Below are 20,885 nucleotides of genomic sequence, written 5' to 3'. Positions count from 1 at the left end.
ACAATTATATCAGAAAAGAATGAAACAGGCCTTTGACAAGAAAGTTCGTCCCCGTGAGTTTAAAGAAGGTGATCTTGTGCTCAAAAAGATTTTCTCTTTCCAACCAGACTCCCGAGGCAAGTGGGCTCCTAATTATGAAGGTTCGTATGTTGTTAAAAGAGCCTTCTCAGGTGGTGCCATGACTCTACAAACCATGGACGGTGAAGAACTTCCACGACCTGTGAACACGGATGCAGTCAAGAAATACTTTGTCTAAAAACTTTAAAAGAACAGCTCGGTAAGTCGAAAACCCGAAAAGGGCGACTTAGGCAAAAATGAGCGTCTCGGTGGACTGAAAACCCGAAAAGGGCGGTCCAGGCAAAAATTAGAGACAATAAACAGAGATCATTATCCTGATAGAGTGAAAACCCGAAAGGGCAGTCTATGCAAAAATTAAGGATTTAAAAAAAAAAAAAAAAAAAAAAAAAAAAAAAAAAAGAGAGACAAAGTAACTGCATCCAGTCGAACACAGATACACTTGGGGCATACCTGATATCAAAAGTATTCGAGCCACAAGATAACGGATTTCAAAGTTGTTAGAGAACGATAGAGTTATGAAGTTCAACGTACCTTTCCATTTTAAATTACCATTTCTTTTCAAACTTTGTAAAGAACTCCATGAAGTCATGCCATTGGCATAGCGTCATTCGATTAATAAACTTTGAGCTTTTACCTCTCTTTTGACTCCTACTTGTTTTGTTTCTCGATTTTTTTTTTTCCCTCTTTTATTGATGATAATATTTTGAAACAGATTTCTAAAACATTATATAAAAAAAAAAAAAAAAAAAAAAGCATAAACAAATAGATACAGCTTGGCACTCGGGAGTAAAAGAGGCATATATCAACTCAAAAGAGGTTAGATCCTGCTAAAAGCGTGGCTCGACACTAAGGAAAGTCTCTGAATAAACAAATACAAAAATAATACAAAGAAGCTCGCTAAGTTGAAAACCTGAAAAGGCGACTTAGGCAACAGAGGGCGTCCCGGTGGACTGAAAACCCGAAAGGGCGGTCCAGGCAAAAATTAGGGGCAAAACAAAAAATATTCCCGGTGGACTGAAAACCCGAAAGGGCGGTCCAGGCAAAAATTAGGGATTTTCTTTTAATAAAACAAAAGGTATGACTGCTGAAGCATACCAATGGAAGGACACTCTGTGCCGGTTTACAAATGGCGACTTCTTCCAGACTTCTTTCATCGACAATGGGCTCACCCCCCAGGAGGCATCGGTGGCTACCTAGTGCCAGGTTCTTACACCATCAACGGCTCGATTTGCTCACAATAATATCATCTCCAAGGAAGGTTGCCGAGTGTTTGTAATGCAATGTCGGTCCGACTCCCATCTTACCTGTCTTGTCTCGGTTCATCGACTCACGTGTCATGTACATTCATATATCCATACATTCATAGAATCATGCATTCACCAATATTTTCACATAATCATACGTTTATGCGTACACGACATATGCATAACATCAATTCACACATAATTGCATCAGTCAAAGCTTACCATTGTGTCAAGCCGCAAGTTTCTACAAATGAGCGTCTTCCATTTCAAATTTCAAATTCAAAAGTGTCATCCCCGGCGTAAAGCCGTGCTAGTTATGTCACTAATCAATGTCAATTTCAATTTCAAATTCAAAAGTGTCATCCCCGGCGTAAAGCCGTGCTAGTTATGTCACTAATCAATGCCAATTTCAACTTTAGTTTCGAAGTGTCATCCCCGGCGAAAAACCGTGCTAAGTCATGTCACTAATCAATGCCAATTTCAACTTTAGTTTCGAAGTGTCATCCCCGGCGGAAAGCCGTACTAGTCACGACGCTAGTTAATCTCGATGTCAACTTCAAACTCCAGGTATCATCCCCAGCGTAGCTGTTCTAGAGATGTCACCAATCCAAACTTTTCAAGCGACCGATTCCAACAAACGAATAGCCTATGCCAGTTTTTTTTCCTTTCGAGCAACCAGTTCCAACAAACGAACAACTCATGTCAATCTTTTATCTTTATGCCCAGCGACCGATTCCAACGAACGAATAGCCTATGCCAATGTTTTTACCTTCCGAGCAACTAGTTCCAACAAACGAACAACTCATGTCAATCTTTTATCTTTATGCCCAGCGACCGATTCCAACAAACGAATAGCCTATGCCAATGTTTTTTACCTTCCGAGCAACTAGTTCCAACAAACGAACAACTCATGTCAATCTTTTACCTTTATGCTCAGCGACCGGTTCCAACCAACGAACAGCCTGTAACAAGTGGCCAATTTCAACCAACAAATAGCTTGTATCCTTCTATTATTTCATTTTCAAAACCAAGTCCACAAATGGACATTGGAGTCTGAACCATTTGCGCTTTGTTTCAAGATGTCGAGACAATGAGGAACAACCATTTTCCCCAGTGAAACCAGATTCCCCAGTGAAGTCGGATCCCTTTCTTCGAAGAATTTGGGTATCCTAGGGTCTTTTCATTCCAGTCGAGCCGTCATTGTCATCATGCATTCATAATTAAATCATGAACATTCATAGTATCTTAGGTCAAAATTGGTGCACTTTTGTATTTAAGTCTCTTCGGCTCATCGAATCAAAGATTCCATCTTCAAAATCTCTGAACGAAGAAACTTAAATAGGGGCATCTGTCATACCCCAATTTTTGACCCAAGATCTCACTGACACACGCCATTTAAACCTGATCGGTCTCACGTCTCAGTAAAAAATTCGGCAGGGAGGTATTTTGAAATACCTCATAAAGTTCCGAATCGGGCCCTCTTCTCTCAGTCTTTAATTATTTATTTCCATCTTTTAATTTAGAACTCTAATTTTAATTTTAGTCCAAGTTAGATTAAATTTCTTTTATTCCCATTTTAAAAATTTTTCTTTTTTATTTAAAACCAAAAATGTAGATATTATCCTTTTAATTATTTTTTCTTTTTAAGTCCAAAAAGTCCAAAATCCAAAAAGTCCAGGTTCAAGATAACAGCATCACGCATATGCTGTTCTAATCCAAATCCGGATTCACGCCTCATCTGAAACAAATCCAATAAAACAGACGCGTTTCCCTTTTTCTCCTCCACAAGCCACTGCTTTTTTTGCTCATCAGTAACAAACCCTAGCCTCAAACTCACTCTATAAATAGAGACCCGCACAACAAAGAAAAACACGAAGAAACAGAGGACGGCATCGCAACACAACACACAACAGAAGCCAGAGAGACGCGCATAAGAAACAAAAATCGCACAACAGGAACCAGAGAAGCACGCATAGAAACGGAAACACGGCCGCGCGCAACACAACACACACACGCACACACAGAGGCGCGCAAACCGTTACAACAGCGACAATCACATCACAGAACCGGCCACAAGAAAGCCGAATCCATTTCTTAAACAAAAGGTATAAATTTCTTTCTTTTTTTTAGATCTAGGCGTTTGGGTAAAGGTTTTGGGAACTTGAAGGCTAGAAGTGAACAGAGGGAGGGAAGTAGAAGAGAAAGAGCGAAAAAAATCAAAAAAAGGAGGAGCTTTTTAGCTCCGGCGCGGCGGCGCAGCCGCGATGGCTCGCCGGCCACCGCGCCGGACTTCTCCCGGCCGCCCCATCTCCAACCGGAGAAGAAGAAAGAAGTAGAGAGAGAAGAGAGGATTTGAGGGATAAGAGAGAGAAAGAAAAATGAAAAATGAAAGAAAAAACCCTACAACCCTTATATATCCCCCAAACCGGGTCGCCCATGACCCACGACCCGCGACCCGGTTCGTTTCCTTAAAGCCCAATTCTTTTTTTTTGCTTTCTGCACACCCCTATTTACTACTGCACCCCACCTTGTGTTTGGACCATTTTTTTTTTATTTTTCCTTATTCCTTTTCGTATTTGTTTATTTATTTTTAGCATTTTAATTTTTATTGCAGACCTTAGAATGTAAATAGGCTTTTTATGTAATAGTCATAGATTTTACGTTTCTAACTTAGGGTAGCCGCGCTTTTATTCTTTATGCTCCGTTAGTTTATATATTTATCCAAAAATCACAAAAAAAAACATGCAAATAACCAAAAATCACAAAAAACATTTTTTCATAATAAACCTTGATCCTAAATCAAGTGATCGTCCTTTTTTTCATTTTATTTTCTTAATCAAATATCAATCAATTTAATCATACTTCGAGTTATCTTTTTTTAATAAAAAACACAAACAAATTCTTATTTGCCACTTGGCTTTTATTTTTTAAACCTTTTTTCAAAAACTAATAAAAAACACAAAACCAATCAAACGTCGTTTTCTACCCCGAACTACGAGGTTTTGATCCTTCACGGGTACGTAGGCAGAGGACCATGTCCTTCCAAACAATAAAAAATGTAGATAAATTAGGTCTCACTTTCTTTTTCTTTTAATCATCACATTAACTTCTTTTTCAAAAGCAAGCAAGTTATAGCACATTAAATTAAATAAAACCAAGAGGTTCCCGTAGAGTACTACGGACATAGAGGGTGCTAATACCTTCCCTTTATGTAACTAACCCCCGAACCCTAAATCTTTTCAAATAGGGGTAATTTGAACTTTTTTCCCCTTTTCTTAATAAAATTAAATGTTCAGTCGTGAAATAATTAGTGAGTCAAAAGCTAATCAAATAGCCTTGATCTCCAAAAAATGACGCGACAGTACTGCTAAAGCTATAGTTGAAGAAGTGTGGGGCATTTGCAAGTCGATAGGAGTTAAATATAAGGGAGATAAAATGAATAGGTTTAATTTGCTTTCGAGATTGGGGATAAAAGAGTGGAGGGCAACATTTCGACGTCAACATCCCTCTATTTTATTTTATTATTCATCTTATGGACATACTCTATTTTCTCATCTATTCTAGGATATATATAAACTTTATTTCCGATATCATTCCCTATTCCTCATTCTTAGTCTCAAGATGTTTTCTTATTCATTGTCTCGCTATATAACTTGGTTCTTCCTCACCATTGTCATTAACTCTTTCAAACTTATTCTTCTCATTAAAGCGACTTTATATCTTATTATCTCATTCTCACATTCCTCGTCATCTATACATTGACCATTCTCCTAATCTTAATTTTGTTCTAATTTGAAATTATTATCACACCTTATCATTACCTTCAACTTCAATAACTTTCGTCACTACGACTTCATTATAATTCAAGGTTTTATTCTCTCGATACCAGTTGTTATTATCATAGTCTAACCTTATAGCTAATATCTCATATCCTCTTTCCTATCCATCTTTCTCTCTTCTAATCGATTCCTATCCTAACTCACAACTCTTACTACCCCTCACGTCATTCATTTACTTCATACACAACTCTATATCTTCGTCTACATTTCATAACTATCCACTCATCATCAACATCAATTCTCTAATTCGACATCATTATTTACACCGTTATGATCTTGTCCCATTATTCATGAGTGCTCGACATTCATCCTTACCGCGACTGATATCTCTCACCTTATCCCTTTATTTAACCCACTCCCCTTTATCATCGGTTACCTACACCTCATCGTATCTTTATCAGTATCATCTACCTTGACTCTTCTTCTCTTCAACCTAACAACCTTCATACGTTCTCGCTCTTCATATATACTCGTCGCTAAATTTATCCTTTACTCTAATTTACTATTATTTTCATCCTTATTAGTTCATGAATTAACCTCTTACAACTCTCTCTACTTTACCTTCAAGTCTTTCTTAAGCATCATCTGTTACGTCGTTCATCATCATCATCATCATCATACCTCATCATATTATAACTTTAACATCTCATTCATCGATTAACATCATATCTACCTATCATACATATTGTTTACATCTTCGATATTTCGACATCATGTTTAAAACACACATCCATCAATAGTTGTATCTCCATTTTCTATATCTTTTGTCATGGTGACAGGTCTTACCCTTCGCTCTCAATCTTAAGATATTTTTCACTCTACTCGTCATTCCTCATAATGTCTTTCCCCTATTCTTTTAGGCTTACTAAGTTTAGGATCCTATCTTCATATATAGTTCCATCGTTACTATCTTCTATTGTTTTACGCCACTATCACTAGTTCATGTTTTAGACTCGCCATTTCCATAAGGTAATAACTTCTATTTATGCATAAACACAGTTCCTCATTTAGATATATAGTCTAGGGATCCTTACTTTTACCTTTCACGTTAACACCTTTATTAAAATCACAATTATTTTCTATGATGGTCTGAGGTCCATTGAAAGGATTGTGCCGAAGTTCCATGAAAAACACATTATGACCCATGTACAGTAATTTGATCATAACTCAAGTTGTAGGAGTCTAAAAGGAGTCCCTTCAAAGACACATCAAAGCTGACATCCATATCTACAACTTTCATGCAGACATCTAAGTATGAATCAATTCACATTTATATGAATCGATTCAATCAAGTCCAAAAACTTTCTGTGATATGATTCAAGGAGTATGTGATTCGATTCAAAATCCCCAGATGAAGATTGATACGATTTACATAAATTTGAATCGATTCAGATGCCTGAAAAACATATTTTTCGGCCTTAGAATCAATCATAAGTTGTCCTAAACTCCTACTTTTGGACCCTTAACTTACCCAATTTGTCCCTAAACATCACTCTAGGGTTATCCTACTGTTTAGACGTTATTAATTCCCTCTTATCCTATCCAATTTTACACTCTTTCGGGTCAAATTCTTAACCCTAATCTCTAAACTAGGTTCCCTTAGTTTTACTCTTTCAACAACAATTTTATTCATTCTTCATAATTTTTTAGTGGAATTTTTCATCATAACAACAATCATATCTTAAGAATTAAACAACACATCAATAATTTCATCACCATTATAACATCACTCACTCTCTAATCTCTTTATAGCCCCACAACAAAATATTAACCCTATAGATGAATAGATTCTCTCCCTTACCTCAAATCCATAGAAACCTTTGGTTTGACCCGATGTTGCTACACTAGGGTTTCGCTTCTCTCCCTATGCTTCTCTTCTCCCTTTTCTCTGATCAGCAAAACTGATTTCTAATCCCTAATATTCATATTTATATCTAGGCTCACTATTCTCTATAATTGCCTTCCTTTTTTATGCAATACTCTTTTACTTCCCCCCTTCCTCACTTATTAAAATCTTACTTTCTACACCCATGACTCTTTATTTATTTTGTTGGACTCTCCTCTTCATTTCTTTTAATTTTCTCAAACCACCTCCCACTCCACATCATTATTTCTATTTTATCGTCAACAAAATAATACTCAAGCACAAACTACATCAACAATAATATTAATCGTCTTCGTGAGCTTAACTCAGTTGGTATGAACAATGCATAATATATGCATGGTTCGGAATTCGAACCCTGACCACCACAAAAGAGAATATTAATCAAAACTCCACCTATTAAATATCATTGAATTAACTAAAAATAGAAAATTAGGGTGTTACACCACAAAGCCACAATTCTATTATTAGAATGAGTCAAATTTAATTTACAAAGAGAGTATATTAAAATGAGTAAGTTTTTAGTTTACAAACAGAAGAGATATAGATGGATGGATGTTAGTTGCATTCCACTTTCCTTTCAATATGTATATTAAAATGGATCAGAGTAGCTAAACTATAATATTTGATCATAGCATATTCTTTGGAAGAACTTTTTTTCCCTGATGACATATGACCTAATTTCACACATCTATTTCTGTTCATTTTGTTTCCCACATTCATGCCATGTAGCACAGATCATTACTAGTAAGCAGCATATATGTAATATCCCTAAGAGTAAGTGAAAGGGGCAAAGAAGTCTTTTCCCAGTTCAACCCATAGAATTGGTCAATACCGATTTTTCTACATCTTCCACACACTTCCCCTCACAAAACTTAAAATATCTCTCCCTCTTATTTTCTTTCTCAGCTGAAGGCTTTCTTCACCTCCTAACCCCAAAAAATCTTCCATTACTATTATCCTTTCAAGCTTACATGTCTTTCTTTTTTCTTCCACTCAAGCTAAAGGAAGCAAAACTCATTCCTTTCTAGTGCTACAGTGGCCGAACCAGAACCAATCCCTTCTTTCCCCAATTTCAATTTTCTCTCAAATCCAAGGATGAATGGCTTACATGTAGAGAAATCATTGACAATCCTTCATGTTGGAAGAAGAAAGTTTAGAAGAAAGTAAGAGTTTGGAGCTTTAGGACATCTTGTATCAAGAGGGTATTTCCAAATGAGGTGAGTTCTTTACTAAATTGGGATTAAAGAAATTGTGAAATTGTTAAAGGTTGTAGTAATTGTAAGTGTATGTTATTAGAGTTCATGGTAACTAGAGAAGTTGATAAATTGGGATTACAGAAATTGCTATGGAATTGGATGAAAATAGTTATATGAGAACCTTGAAATGAATTATTTTTGCTGTATTATGGAGTGGTGGTGTTGAAACTGAGTGTGATGGTTAAGACTTTACGGCTGAATATTTTGGCATGTTAGTTTAAAATTGGTAAGGACAGATTTATGGTATTTGGGTCATATCTCTGGCTGTGTAACCCATAATTGAATAATTATTGGATTTTTGGACTCTACACTTAATTCCCTTCAGTTTGGATATAAATTTTGTATGTTTCGGATTAGGAATGGATTTAGAAAACGGGTTTGAAGTTTGGATTTTATGCTGAAAAAATTGCCTACGGCTTTGTTTGCGAGTTTGGAGGGGAAGACTTGGGAAAAAAGGAATGAGCAAGTGGAAGAAATAGAGGAAAATGGGAGATGAAGGTTTTGGGGGGTTAACTTTTCTTCATAATACAAAATCTTCCTCATTTGGAGGAACTACAAAACTGTATTGGAGGAGGGTTTTGGGGCGTTTTGGAGGGTTAGTAAGAATTTTTCAAATTTAATCTATGTTGTTATAATATTTTTAAAATTAAAAATAAAGTAATCATATGCATTAAATTATCATTCTCTAAAAAACTACTCTTTTAAAAAATTTGAAAGATTTCTCTATATTTCCTTATATTTTGCACCCCTCAAAGCCTTTCCTTTCCTTCCCCTCCAAACTCCCAAACAAAGCCTACGGGTTTGGCCAGGATTTTTCCGAAATAAGCTAAAACGTGAATTTAAATTGTGTGAATAGTTCCAGAACTTAATATGTATGTTCGAAGGGCTGAATAAGTGTTTGTTTTGAGTTGAAATGCAGAAAATTGGAAGCTGACGTAAAAAGCCGCAATAAACTGTTTAGTAGAAAAGCGCTTATGAAACTGACAAGAGTTTATTTGAGACTTAAATGGTATAGAGAATTCAGGAAAATGCCAAGGTAAGTTCCTTTAGTTAGTTAACTCTCCCTTTGGGTAGTTTGAATTATGTCATTAAAATTGTGTTATTTACTTTTACTCAATATAAACGAGGTTTTAATGGTTATGCAAAGTTATGATATAATGCGAATGAAACTTTATATGATATCAATGTTATGAAAGTGTTGATCATATGAATTGGTTCTAGAAATAAAACAGTAAGCAAGACAATGGATGTATATACTTATAGAAATGATTTGAAAGAAAAACTGAAATGAGTAACATACTCAAAGAAAGAAAAAAAAAGATAAAACAAATGCGAAGATAAAATTGAAAACTCCGTTTGCTACAACGAAGAGATAATGTAGTCTATGAGGTACGGCTCATAGTAATAAATGTGAAAATTCCGTTTGCTACAACGAAGAGATAATGTAGCCTATGAGGTACGGCTCATAGTAACAAATGTGAAAACTCCGTTTGCTACAACGAAGAGATGATGTAGCCTATGAGGTACGGCTCATAGTAACAAATGTGAAAACTCCGTTTGCTACAACGAAGAGATAATATAGCCTATGAGGTACGACTCATAGTAACAAATGCGAAAACTCAGTTTGCTACAACGAAGAGATAATGTAGACTATGAGGTACGACTCATAGTAACAAAAAAAAAAAAAAAAAAGTTATTGTTGCCACCACGAAGAGATATATGCACATAGTAAAATGTATAATTAATGGCATGAACTTTTAGCTAAGAATTATGATTATGATTACGAGTATGTGTATGAATAAGAATATGACATTATGAAAAAAAATCATGATAGTATTCTTCGTAGAGATCTTAGTTATCCCCGATCGCTCAGTTATGTATGATAAAGACTGTATAAACCTGAAATGGGTTGAGTTTAGAACATATGGCGATCCTAATTTCCCTGAAATTGCCTATAGCCTAGGATAGGTGGAACTCACTGAGACATCCTATCTCACCCCAATCCCTTTTATTTGTTTCAGATATTCAAGTTACCAGAATGGTTCGTGATGAAGAAGCAGAAGTCGCTGGACCATATAAAGTTCACGTAAGTGGTATTATTTCAGAGGTATAAGATGAGAATTTCTATATCTTATTCAGAGGAAATTTTTATTATGGTAATTAGGGGTGGACATGGTTCGGTTAACCTAAAAAACCGAACCGAACCGAAATTTTGAAATGGTTCGGAAAAACTGAACCGAACCGTTTCAGGTATGCTGGTATACGAACTGAACCAAAGTTATGGTTCGGTTAACCGTTTTCTTACCTATGAACTAAACCGAACCAAAACCAATATTTTGAACCGAAATGTATTTTTTTTTCCTTTTGTGAATTTAATTGTGTTTTTTATATCCAAAATGCAAAATATTTTTTTATTTACTTTTTTTTTAAAAATATAATTTTTTTTAGTAATATTATTATTACACAAACAAAATAAAATAATAAGTTTAATGCAAAATATATTAAGAAATAAAAATTACAGAATGAAAATTATTATCGATTAATTTTTGAAAGATATGAAGTAATAATAATATATATTAAATTAATGTAATATATAAGATTAAACACGGTAAAAAAATATGTATTAATATTTACTTTCGAGGTTCGGTTTAGTTTGTTTCGGATTTGAAAAAAACGATCTGATCCGAACCAAGTCAAAAAAATCAACATAAGAGCACATAAACCATAAAAGCTTAATCATTAAGTAACAATAAAATCAACTTCAGTTTGAAGCATAAAAATGCACAATAATTCCTTAGTTACTCTCAATACATCATACTTGCATAAGTTAATAGAGTCAACATCCTTCCAAAGAAAACTATTACAATGGCAAAACAAAATAAAGCTAAATGTTTATAATAGCAGACATCTTCTCTCAACAAGTAGCTAATAACTTCAATTTTGCAGTCCAAATTGATCTCTGGCTTTATGAATTATGTTTGATCATTCATATGGTATTGGCCTTGTAAAACAAAAAGACAAGAATTGAAGTGAATTGACATAGAAAGGGATTCAAGACATTTGACAGTAACTAATACTATATATTAACCAAACATATTTATCTCAAGTGTTACCTTTATGATTCAAGTGGATGGTTTTCAATTTATATCATCTAAGTGGACTGATTCTTGAGATGTAATCTCTACAAAAAAAAAAGATATATATTAACCAATGTTGAAAATAAGAATCAAAATGCACAAGAGTAATAATATAGATACGAGTAAATTTACCTTTCTCCAATCTATGGATGTCATCAAGGTCCTCTTCAGAAAACAAGGGGATGGCCTTTCCTTTCAACCCGTCTTGCGTGGAAACAAGCGCTTCCATTATTTTGGGTGTTAGACAAGTTCTATAATCACTAACAACCCTTCCACCAGTGCTGAATGCCGACTCTGAAGCTACTGTAGATGCAGGAATATCTAACATCTCTTGAGCTATGCTTGCCAAAATAGGATATCTAGTTAAGTTGGCTTTCCACCAACCTAAGATGTCAAAATCAATTTCTTTCTTGTAAGGCACTCGAGCTTCTTTTAGATATTTTTCAATTTCATCTTTAGAATCAGAAACATGCCTGGTTTCTTGACTGTAGTGGCACCAAATATCATCGTCATCCTTCTCATGACTAGTTTCTAGTAGACTAGATTGAGCGTAATCTGTACCACCATATTGAACATAAATTTTTCTAAAATCTGACATCAATTTGTCCTTCAGTTGTTTAGCTTTTCCGACGCTTGCATATAGAAGGTCAATATAAAATTCAGCAAAATGCAGTTTCGCCCGTGGATCAAGAACAAAAGCAATCAATAGCAAGATATTTAAGGTGTCTGGATCTCCCCAATACTTGTTAAACTTAATTTTCATCTTGTTCGCTGTCTCCATGATGTACTTATTTGTACTACTCATATGCTTGTTGATCCCTTTCCCAATGGCGAACACCTCTGCCATATACGAAGCACTTGTCACATACAAAGAACCAGACAAACGAATTGTGGATTTATAAAACAACTCAAGCAAGGGAAGCACAGATTCAACATAGTCCCAATCTCCATCTGTTATTCCATGCGTTGTTTTCTCTTCCATTTCTCGACGAAATGTGACCTCTCGTACGCTTAACTTGTGAAAGGCCTTTCTATACTTCAAGGCAACCGACAACATTGAATACATTGAGTTCCAACGAGTGTCAACATCAAGTACAACAACACCTTTGTATGGAATTTTCTCATCAGAAGCACATCTCATGAACTTTTCCAATCTAGATAGCGAGGATTTAACCCATTTAACAACATGACGAATCTTTGAAATAGACCCTTGTTTATCCTCCTTCAAGCCAGATTTCACAATAAGGTTTAATACATGCGTGCAACACCGCATGTGAACATAATCCCCATTTAGGACGTGATTGTCCCAAGAACTCATCATGTTATGCAGATATCGAATCATAACATCATTTGCCTTGGCATTATCCACCGTTATCGTTAATATCTTACCATACAACCCCCAATCCCTCAAATAAGTGTCAACATATTTACCCAACATGTCTCCCGTGTGACCCATGATTTGGCAAAAGTTGATGATTTTCTTGTGCAGCTTCAATTCACGATCAACAAAATGAACGATGAAACTCATGTAATTTAAGTTTTGATTTGATGTCCATGTATCAGTTGTCAAACAACTCTACCACAATTCTTCAAGAATTTTTTCAATTTTCCCAACTCCTCGTTGTAGAGCGCCCAGATGTCACGCCTCAATGTATATCGTGAGGGGATGTTGAATCGAGGCTGCAAGATAATCAACAACTTTCTAAATTCTTCATTTTCCACAAATTGGAATGGGAGCTCGACACACACAAAAGTTCTCACTAATTGCGCTTGGCATGCCTCTTGATCAAATTTGGAAAAGCTTGGAGAAGAAAGAACTTGACCCTTTTTAACGATTTTTCTCCTTTTCCTTGATTGGGTCCCTTGGGTGTCACCAGAGTTATACTTAGCGCATCTTCCTAGATGATTCCACATACCACTTGTCCTGCTAATCACAATGAGCTTAGGGCAATAATTGCATTTAGCCTTTTTCTTTCCATTTACCAGTAGATTGAACATCATGTTCAACATTAGATTCAAGTTCATTTTATAGTTCATTCGACGCATTGAGGTTTGTATCTTGTGGCACTGTGAAGTCTAAGATATTATCTGACATCTTTGTAACAAGAAAATGGACAACAGATCAGAATGTGACCGAAATAATGAAGAATCGCAACAACAGTGCAGTAGTAGCAGTAACAAGTTGAATATAAGTTATCTTAGTAATGTAAACAAGCTAAGAAGCCAAGCCATCACACAAGGTCATTATCATAAAAGGGATGTGATTATCAAGGTGGAAATCACTATCAGGATGCTTCACAACAATAGCAATATAGACACTAACTGCTTCATCCATTCTACCATCAGCACAAAGAGTAGTTACTATTTCTGCAAAACAATCTTTATCTGGTTTAAAACCTTCAGAATGCATGGCATTGAACAAATGTAACACATCATCCACCTTGTTAGATTCCAGAAATGCCTTAAATAAGACAGACATCAAAAGTTGATACACGGGTGGCATGACATCGAATCTTGTCAGTATAGTAATTCAATTTACAAATGGATTCCAGAACCTTGTTAAAAGAAATCCATATAAGTTATCTTAGTAATATGAGAGTAAGACTACAAGAACTCATGACTTTGCACAATGATACTAAGACAAGATTGACAAAGAAGATTATCTTAGTAATGTAAACAAGCTAAGAAGCCAAGCCATCACACAAAATATTCACACAATCTATTATTATAAACTGACAAGGATCTATAGCAACATACTTGCTGTTTCTTAACAGTTACACTAATATATTCTATCTAGACTCTAGAGCCAACCAATGTGCATGCAAAACTTGTGCCCTGTTTTTTCCATAATGAGAACAACGATAAATGCATGAGGAAGAACAAAACCAATGAATTGAAGTGATATCCCTAGTGCAGAAAATTAGTATGACAGATTTGAAAACAAAAATCTCAAGTTAAATTCTCTTAAGACACAAGTGATTCTGGTAGTTTTCTTGATATACAGTGATCAACAACTTGAACAAGTTTCACCTCCATTTGACACCTCCAACTTGAACAGTCTACTGGTAAATGGAAAGAAAAAGGCTAAATGCAATTATTGCCCTCAGCTCATTGTGATTAGCGGGACAAGTGGTATGTGGAATCATCTAGGAAGATGCGCTAAGTATAACTCTGGTGACACTCAAGGGACCCAATCAAGGAAAAGGAGAAAAATTGTTAAAAAAGGTCAAGTTGTTTCTTCTCCAAGCTTTTCCAAATTTGATCAAAAGGCATGCCGAGCGTAATTAGTGAGAACTTTTGTGTGTGCCGAGCTCCCATTCCGATTTGTGGAAAATGAAGAATTTAGAAAGTTGTTGATTATCTTGCAGCCTCGATTCGACATCCCCTCACGATATACATTGAGGCGTGACATCTGGGCGCTCTACAACGAGGAGTTGGGAAAATTGAAAAAATTCTTGAAGAATTGTGGTAGAGTTTGTTTGACAACTGATACATGGACATCAAATCAAAACTTAAATTACATGAGTTTGACCGTTCATTTTGTTGATCGTGAATTGAAGCTGCACAAGAAAATCATCAACTTTTGCCAAATCATAGGTCACATGGGAGACATGTTGGGTAAATATGTTGACACTTATTTGAGGGATTGGGGCTTGTATGGTAAGATATTAACGGTAACGGTGGATAATGCCAAGGCAAATGATGTTATGATTCGATATCTGCATAATATGATGAGTTATTGGGACAATCACGTCCTAAATGGGGATTATGTTCACATGCGGTGTTGCACACATGTAGTAAACCTTATTGTGAAATCTGGCTTGAAGGAGGATAAACAAGGGTCTATTTCAAAGATTCGTCATGCTGTTAAATGGGTTAAATCCTCGCCATCTAGATTGGAAAAGTTTATGAGATGTGCTTCTGATGAGAAAATTCCATACAAAGGTGTTGTTGTACTTGATGTTGACCCTCGTTGGAACTCGATGTATTCAATGTTGACGGTTGCCTTGAAGTATAGAAAGGCCTTTCACAAGTTAAGCGTACGAGAGGTCACATTTCGTCGAGAAATGGAAGAAAAAACAACACATGGAATAACAGATGGAGATTAGGACTATGTTGAATATGTGCTTCCCTTGCTTGAGTTGTTTTATAAATCCACAATTTGTTTGTCTGGTTCTTTGTATTATGTGACAAGTGCTTCGTATATGGCAGAGGTGTTCGCCATTAGGAAAGGGATCAACAAGCATATGAGTAGTACAAATAAGTACACCATGGAGACAGCGAACAAGATGAAAATTAAGTTCAACAAGTATTGGGGAGATCCAGACACCTTAAATATCTTGCTATTGATTTCTTTTGTTCTTGATCCACGGGCGAAACTACATTTTGCTGAATTTTATATTGACCTTCTATATGCAAGCACCGGAAAAGCTAAACACCTGAAGGACAAATTGATGTCAGATTTTAGAAAAATTTATGTTCAATATGGTGGTACAGATTACTCTCAATCTAGTCTACTAGAAACCAGGCATGAGAAGGATGACGATGATATTTGGTGCCACTACAATCAAGAAACCGGGCATGTTTCTGATTCTAAAGATGAAATTGAAGAATATCTAAAAGAAGCTTGAGTGCCTTACAAGAAAGAAATTGATTTTGACATCTTAGGTTGGTGGGAACCCAACTTAACTAGATATCCTATTTTGGCAAGCATAGCTCAGGAGGTGTTAGCTATTCCTGCATCTACAGTAGCTTCAGAGTCGGCATTCAACACTGGTGGAAGAGTTGTTAGTGATTATTGAACTTGTCTAACACCCAAAATAATGGAAGCGCTTGTTTGCACGCAAGACTGGTTAAAAGGAAAGGCCATCCACTTGTTTTCTGAAGAGGACCTTGATGAGATCCATAGATTGGAGAAAGGTAAATTTACTGATATCTATATTATTACTCTTGTGCATTTTGATTCTTATTTTCAACATTGCTTAATATATATTCTTTTTTTTTTTTTTTTTTTTTTTTTTTTTTTTTTGTAGAGATTACATCTCAAGAATCAGTCCACTTAGATGATATAAATTGAAAACCATCCACTTGAATCATAATGGTAACACTTGAGATAAATATGTTTGGTTAATATATAGTATTAGTTATTGTCAAATGTCTTTGAATCCCTTTCTAATTCAATTCACTTCAATTCATGTCTTTTTGTTATGCAGGGTCAATACCATATGAATGATCAAACATAATTCATAAAGTCAGAGATCAATTTGGACTTCAAAGTTGAAGTTATTAGCTACTTGTTGAGAGAAGATATCTGCTATTATAAACATTTAGCTTTATTTTGTTTTGCCATTGTAATAGTTTTCTTTGGAAGGATGTTGACTCTATTAACTTATCCAAGTATGATGTATTGAGAGTAACTAAGGAATTATTGGGCATCTTTATGCTTCAAACTGAAGTTGATTTTATTGTTACTTAAGGATTAAGCTCTTATGATTTATGTGCTCTTATGTTGATGTCAACTGTATCTTATGTTGATGTCAACTCTACAAAAGATATACTTCTATTGCATTTTTTGAAATTTACCAAAAGATGTGCTCTTGTGATTTATGTGCTCTTATGTTGATTTTTTTGACTTGGATCAGATCAGATCATTTTTTTCAAATCCGAAACAAACTAAACCGAACCGCGAAAGTAAATATTAATACATATTTTTTTACCGTGTTTAATCTTATATATTACTTTAATTCAATCTATATTATTATTACTTCATATCTTTCAAAAATTAATCGATAATAATTTCAAAAATTAATCGATAATAATTTTCATACTGTAATTTTTCTTTCTTAATATATTTTGCATTAAACTTATTATTTTATTTTGTTGTGTAATAATAATATTAATAAAAAAAATTATATTCTTAGAAAAAAAGTAAATAAAAAAATATTTTGCATTTTGGATAAAAAAAAAAACACAATTAAATTCCCAAAAGGAAAAAAAATACATTTCGGTTCAAAATATTAGTTTTGGTTCGGTTCGGTTCATAGGTAAGAAAACGGTTAACCGAATTATAACTTTGGTTCAGTTCGGATAGCTGCATACCTGAAACGTGCAGTATCCTATTGTAACGGTCTTCCCTTGGCTTTGGAGGTGATAGGTTCTCAATTGTTTGGAAAAAGTTTAGCTGTATGGAAGTCCTCATTAGATAAATACGAAAGAGTTCTTCGTAAAGACATCCATAAAATTCTGAAAGTTAGCTATGATGATTTGGAAGAAGATGAGAAGGGAATTTTTCTAGACATCGCTTGTTTCTTTAATTCTTATGAAATAAGCTACGTCAAAGAAATACTATACTTACATGGTTTTCATGCGGAAGATGGCATACAAGTGCTAACTGACAAATCTCTCATGAAAATTGATACCAATGGTTGTGTGAGAATGCATGAGTTGATTCAAGAAATGGGCAGAGAAATTGTGAGGCAGGAATCGACATTGGAGCCTGGAAGGTGCAGTAGATTATGGCTTAGTGAAGACATTGTTCATGTTTTGGAAGAAAACAAGGTATGATTGCAAGAGTATCCCCTCGTTTGCTTTCTTATATTTCAACATTTTGATTAATATGTATTAGTTAGTTTACAGGATTGTTAATTTTCCATGCTAAACTATAAATGTTTGATGAAATTTATTACTACTAGGAGATAAGGACATTATGATTAAGAAATTCGTTTATACAACAAAATATGTAAATGACAAATTCTCAGCCTTTAATTTGTGTTTGAATTGTGATTTTGAATTGAAAGGGAACTGATACAATTGAAAGTCATAATCGCCGACTTGCGCAAAGACAGAAAAGTGAAATGGTGTGAAAAAGCCTTTGGGCAGATGAAGAACTTAAAAATTCTTATAATTCGAAATGCACAATTTTCCAATGGTCCTCAAATTCTTCCAAATAGTTTGAGTGTGCTTGATTGGAGCGGATATCCATCCTCCTTCTTACCATACGAGTTTAATCCCAAGAATCTTGCAATACTTAACCTGTCTAAGAGTCACCTTAAATGGTTCCAATCACTCAAGGTATGTATTCTTTTAAAAGCCTCAAACTAATATATATTTGCAGTTGTATCCTAACAATTTGAGGCATCTACTTCTTATAGGTGTTTCAGATGTTGAACTTTCTGGATTTTGAAGGATGCAAGTTCCTAACTAAAGTACCTAGCTTATCTAGAGTACCAAATTTGGGGGCATTGTGTCTTGATTACTGCACTAATTTAATTAGAATCCATGACTCGGTTGGGTTTCTTGACAGGCTTGTGTTATTAAGTGTTCAAGGATGCACCCGACTAGAGAGTTTGGTTCCCTACATTAACTTGCCATCTCTGGAGACTTTAGATCTTAGAGGTTGTTCGCGTCCTGAGAGCTTCCCAGAAGTACAAGGAGTGATGAAGAATATAAAAGATGTTTATTTAGATCAGACTGACCTATACCAATTGCCTTTTACAATTGGAAATCTTGTTGGTCTCCAACGTACGGTTGTAGAGGATTTCGATCATCTGAAGAAAATGAAGAAAAAGTGAGACCAAAAGTGTTTGCAAATGCCATGTGTGTTTATAATGAATATGGGAAATCCTTCCTTAATGTGTATTCTCGTAACCTAAGCTCAAACGATGTGATAGAAGTAAGTCATCCTTGGTGGAGTCAACATGGTTATAATCTCTCAAATTTTGAATTTGACCTCTTTTGTTTGAAACTTGAACTGGGTAAGCTTAAAAGGAATGAATCATCAGTGTGTTTTTGGTTCCGAATAAAATTCCCCATGACAGCTCTATGGTGTCTTGTAAAACTGGACAGCATTTGGACAACATGGTGTTGGATTTCAAGTTGAATGTACTTTTAACTGTCTATTTATGTGCTACTAGCAATCATAAATTGACTACAAGTCTTTACTTTTGTGTCTGATATGAAATCAACTGAAATCTTACCATCTTGGCTATCCATGTATTTTATGGCGCCTGTATTATTTCGGTTTGATACCCTGGTAGAAAGATTGTATGCTAAGTTGTTTATTTTTATTAATGTTTTGTTTTCTGCCCATTTTAGAAAGAAGAAGGCTGTCCACAAGACAGCTACTACAGACGACAAAAGACTTTAAAGCACTCTGAAGAGAATTGGAGTGAATAGTATCCCTGCCATTGAGGAAGTCAACATCTTTAAGGATGATGTAGTTATTCAGTTTCTATACCCCAAAGGTAATATTAATTCACAATACTATTGTATATATTTTATTTTAAGATCTAATTAAGCTAACTGTTAAACTTTAATTGTTTACAGTACAAGCAGCTATTGCTGCCAACACTTGGGTTGTTAGCGGTTCTCCTCAGACAAAGAGTAAGCATATATATCTTTTTCTTCATATGCTTAATGATTCATTATCAAACATGGCTTCTGCTGTTTATTTACTCTAGTGTGGCGCACAAAACTGCAACACCTAACATAGAACACTGTCAACATCTTTGAACATTATCTGTGAATGAGTTATCCACAGTTTTCTTTCCATTAATGTTTAGAAATTGTAGATTTCGTAAGCACCATTGTTTGCATCAATGTTCAGAAATTTTAGACTTCGTAAGCACCATTGTTTGATGTGTATCATATTGAAATGTTCAAAATTTTGTACAATTTGTAGTGTACCATACCATGCATTGTTTTCCTCATTTCGAGTGAGACTTGACATTAGTGATCCTTTTGATTTTGATCTGATTTCATGCTGGACTGACATTTTCACTTGTATAAATTTTCCCTTTTGTAGAGTTGCAGGATATTCTCCCCAACATCATTCACCAATTAGGTATGTGATTGATATCTTATCTAAGTTGTATTATAATCTTATATATTTTTTTTTTGTTGGAAAAATGTAGGGCCAGATAACTTGGAAAATCTGAAGAAGTTAGCTGAGCAATTTCAGAAGCAGGCTCCTGAAGCAGGAGCTGATGCAACTGCAGCACAAGAGGATGATGATGATGCTGTACCAGATCTTGTCCCCGGGGAGACTTTTGAAACCGCTGCTGAGGAGACCAAGGCTTAAGTGTTATTCTGTGCCCTCTTTAGTTTTGGATGTCATTTTATCCTTTTTTTTTTCTCTTCAAAATTATGTATTTCAGGTGATTTTTGTTGCTCCTCTTTTAGATACTTAAAGTTGTTAAAAACTCTTAAATCTGCTCTATGATCTAACAAAGTGTATCTAACTGCAGCACCCAAGTTTGTCTGCTGAGTTTGTCTATTGTATGTCCACCATTTATGGAGGTAGCAATCAATTTTGGTATTTGTATTCATAATATGTGGTCTCACTTATGTGTGTAAAACTAAATGTTTAGGGGAGCCATAATATTTTTATGGTTCTTGTTGATTCTCCAATGGTTATTTTGGACTGCTGATCCATTACCATCTGCCAT

At 35.0% G+C, this 20,885-nt stretch overlaps 1 protein-coding gene across 2 annotated transcripts; it reads left to right on the top strand.

The window, feature by feature from the left end:
- Positions 1 to 7,859: 7,859 nt before the first annotated feature.
- LOC11413187 (disease resistance protein RPP2A) lies at positions 7,860 to 19,111 on the top strand. 2 transcript variants are annotated; one of them, XM_024779901.2, is made up of 6 exons: positions 7,877 to 8,263; positions 9,222 to 9,338; positions 10,324 to 10,388; positions 17,594 to 17,997; positions 18,237 to 18,510; positions 18,591 to 19,111. In XM_024779901.2, exons 4-6 carry the CDS (start codon positions 17,978 to 17,980, stop codon positions 19,008 to 19,010), a joined length of 714 nt encoding a protein of 237 aa, XP_024635669.1. In that variant the 5' UTR covers positions 7,877 to 8,263; positions 9,222 to 9,338; positions 10,324 to 10,388; positions 17,594 to 17,977; the 3' UTR covers positions 19,011 to 19,111. The 2 variants fall into 2 exon arrangements, with proteins under 2 accessions (XP_039687535.1, XP_024635669.1); XM_039831601.1 differs by lacking the exon at positions 9,222 to 9,338 and having other exon boundaries at positions 7,860 to 8,263.
- The last annotated feature ends 1,774 nt before the right edge of the window (positions 19,112 to 20,885 follow it).

The sequence above is a fragment of the Medicago truncatula genome, chromosome 3 (assembly GCF_003473485.1).
Source record: "Medicago truncatula cultivar Jemalong A17 chromosome 3, MtrunA17r5.0-ANR, whole genome shotgun sequence".
Classification (NCBI taxonomy): Eukaryota; Viridiplantae; Streptophyta; class Magnoliopsida; order Fabales; family Fabaceae; genus Medicago; species Medicago truncatula.
This window is presented reverse-complemented; position numbering and strand designations above follow the sequence as displayed.

Bases quoted from the DNA above. Each gene is read 5' to 3' on its own strand.
- LOC11413187 (XM_039831601.1), top strand. From the start codon at position 17,978: ATGTTTTGGAAGAAAACAAG. The intron at 17,998-18,236 runs GTATGATTGCAA...TTGAATTGAAAG, and splicing joins ATGTTTTGGAAGAAAACAAG to GGAACTGATACAATTGAAAG. The intron at 18,511-18,590 runs GTATGTATTCTT...TACTTCTTATAG, and splicing joins AATGGTTCCAATCACTCAAG to GTGTTTCAGATGTTGAACTT.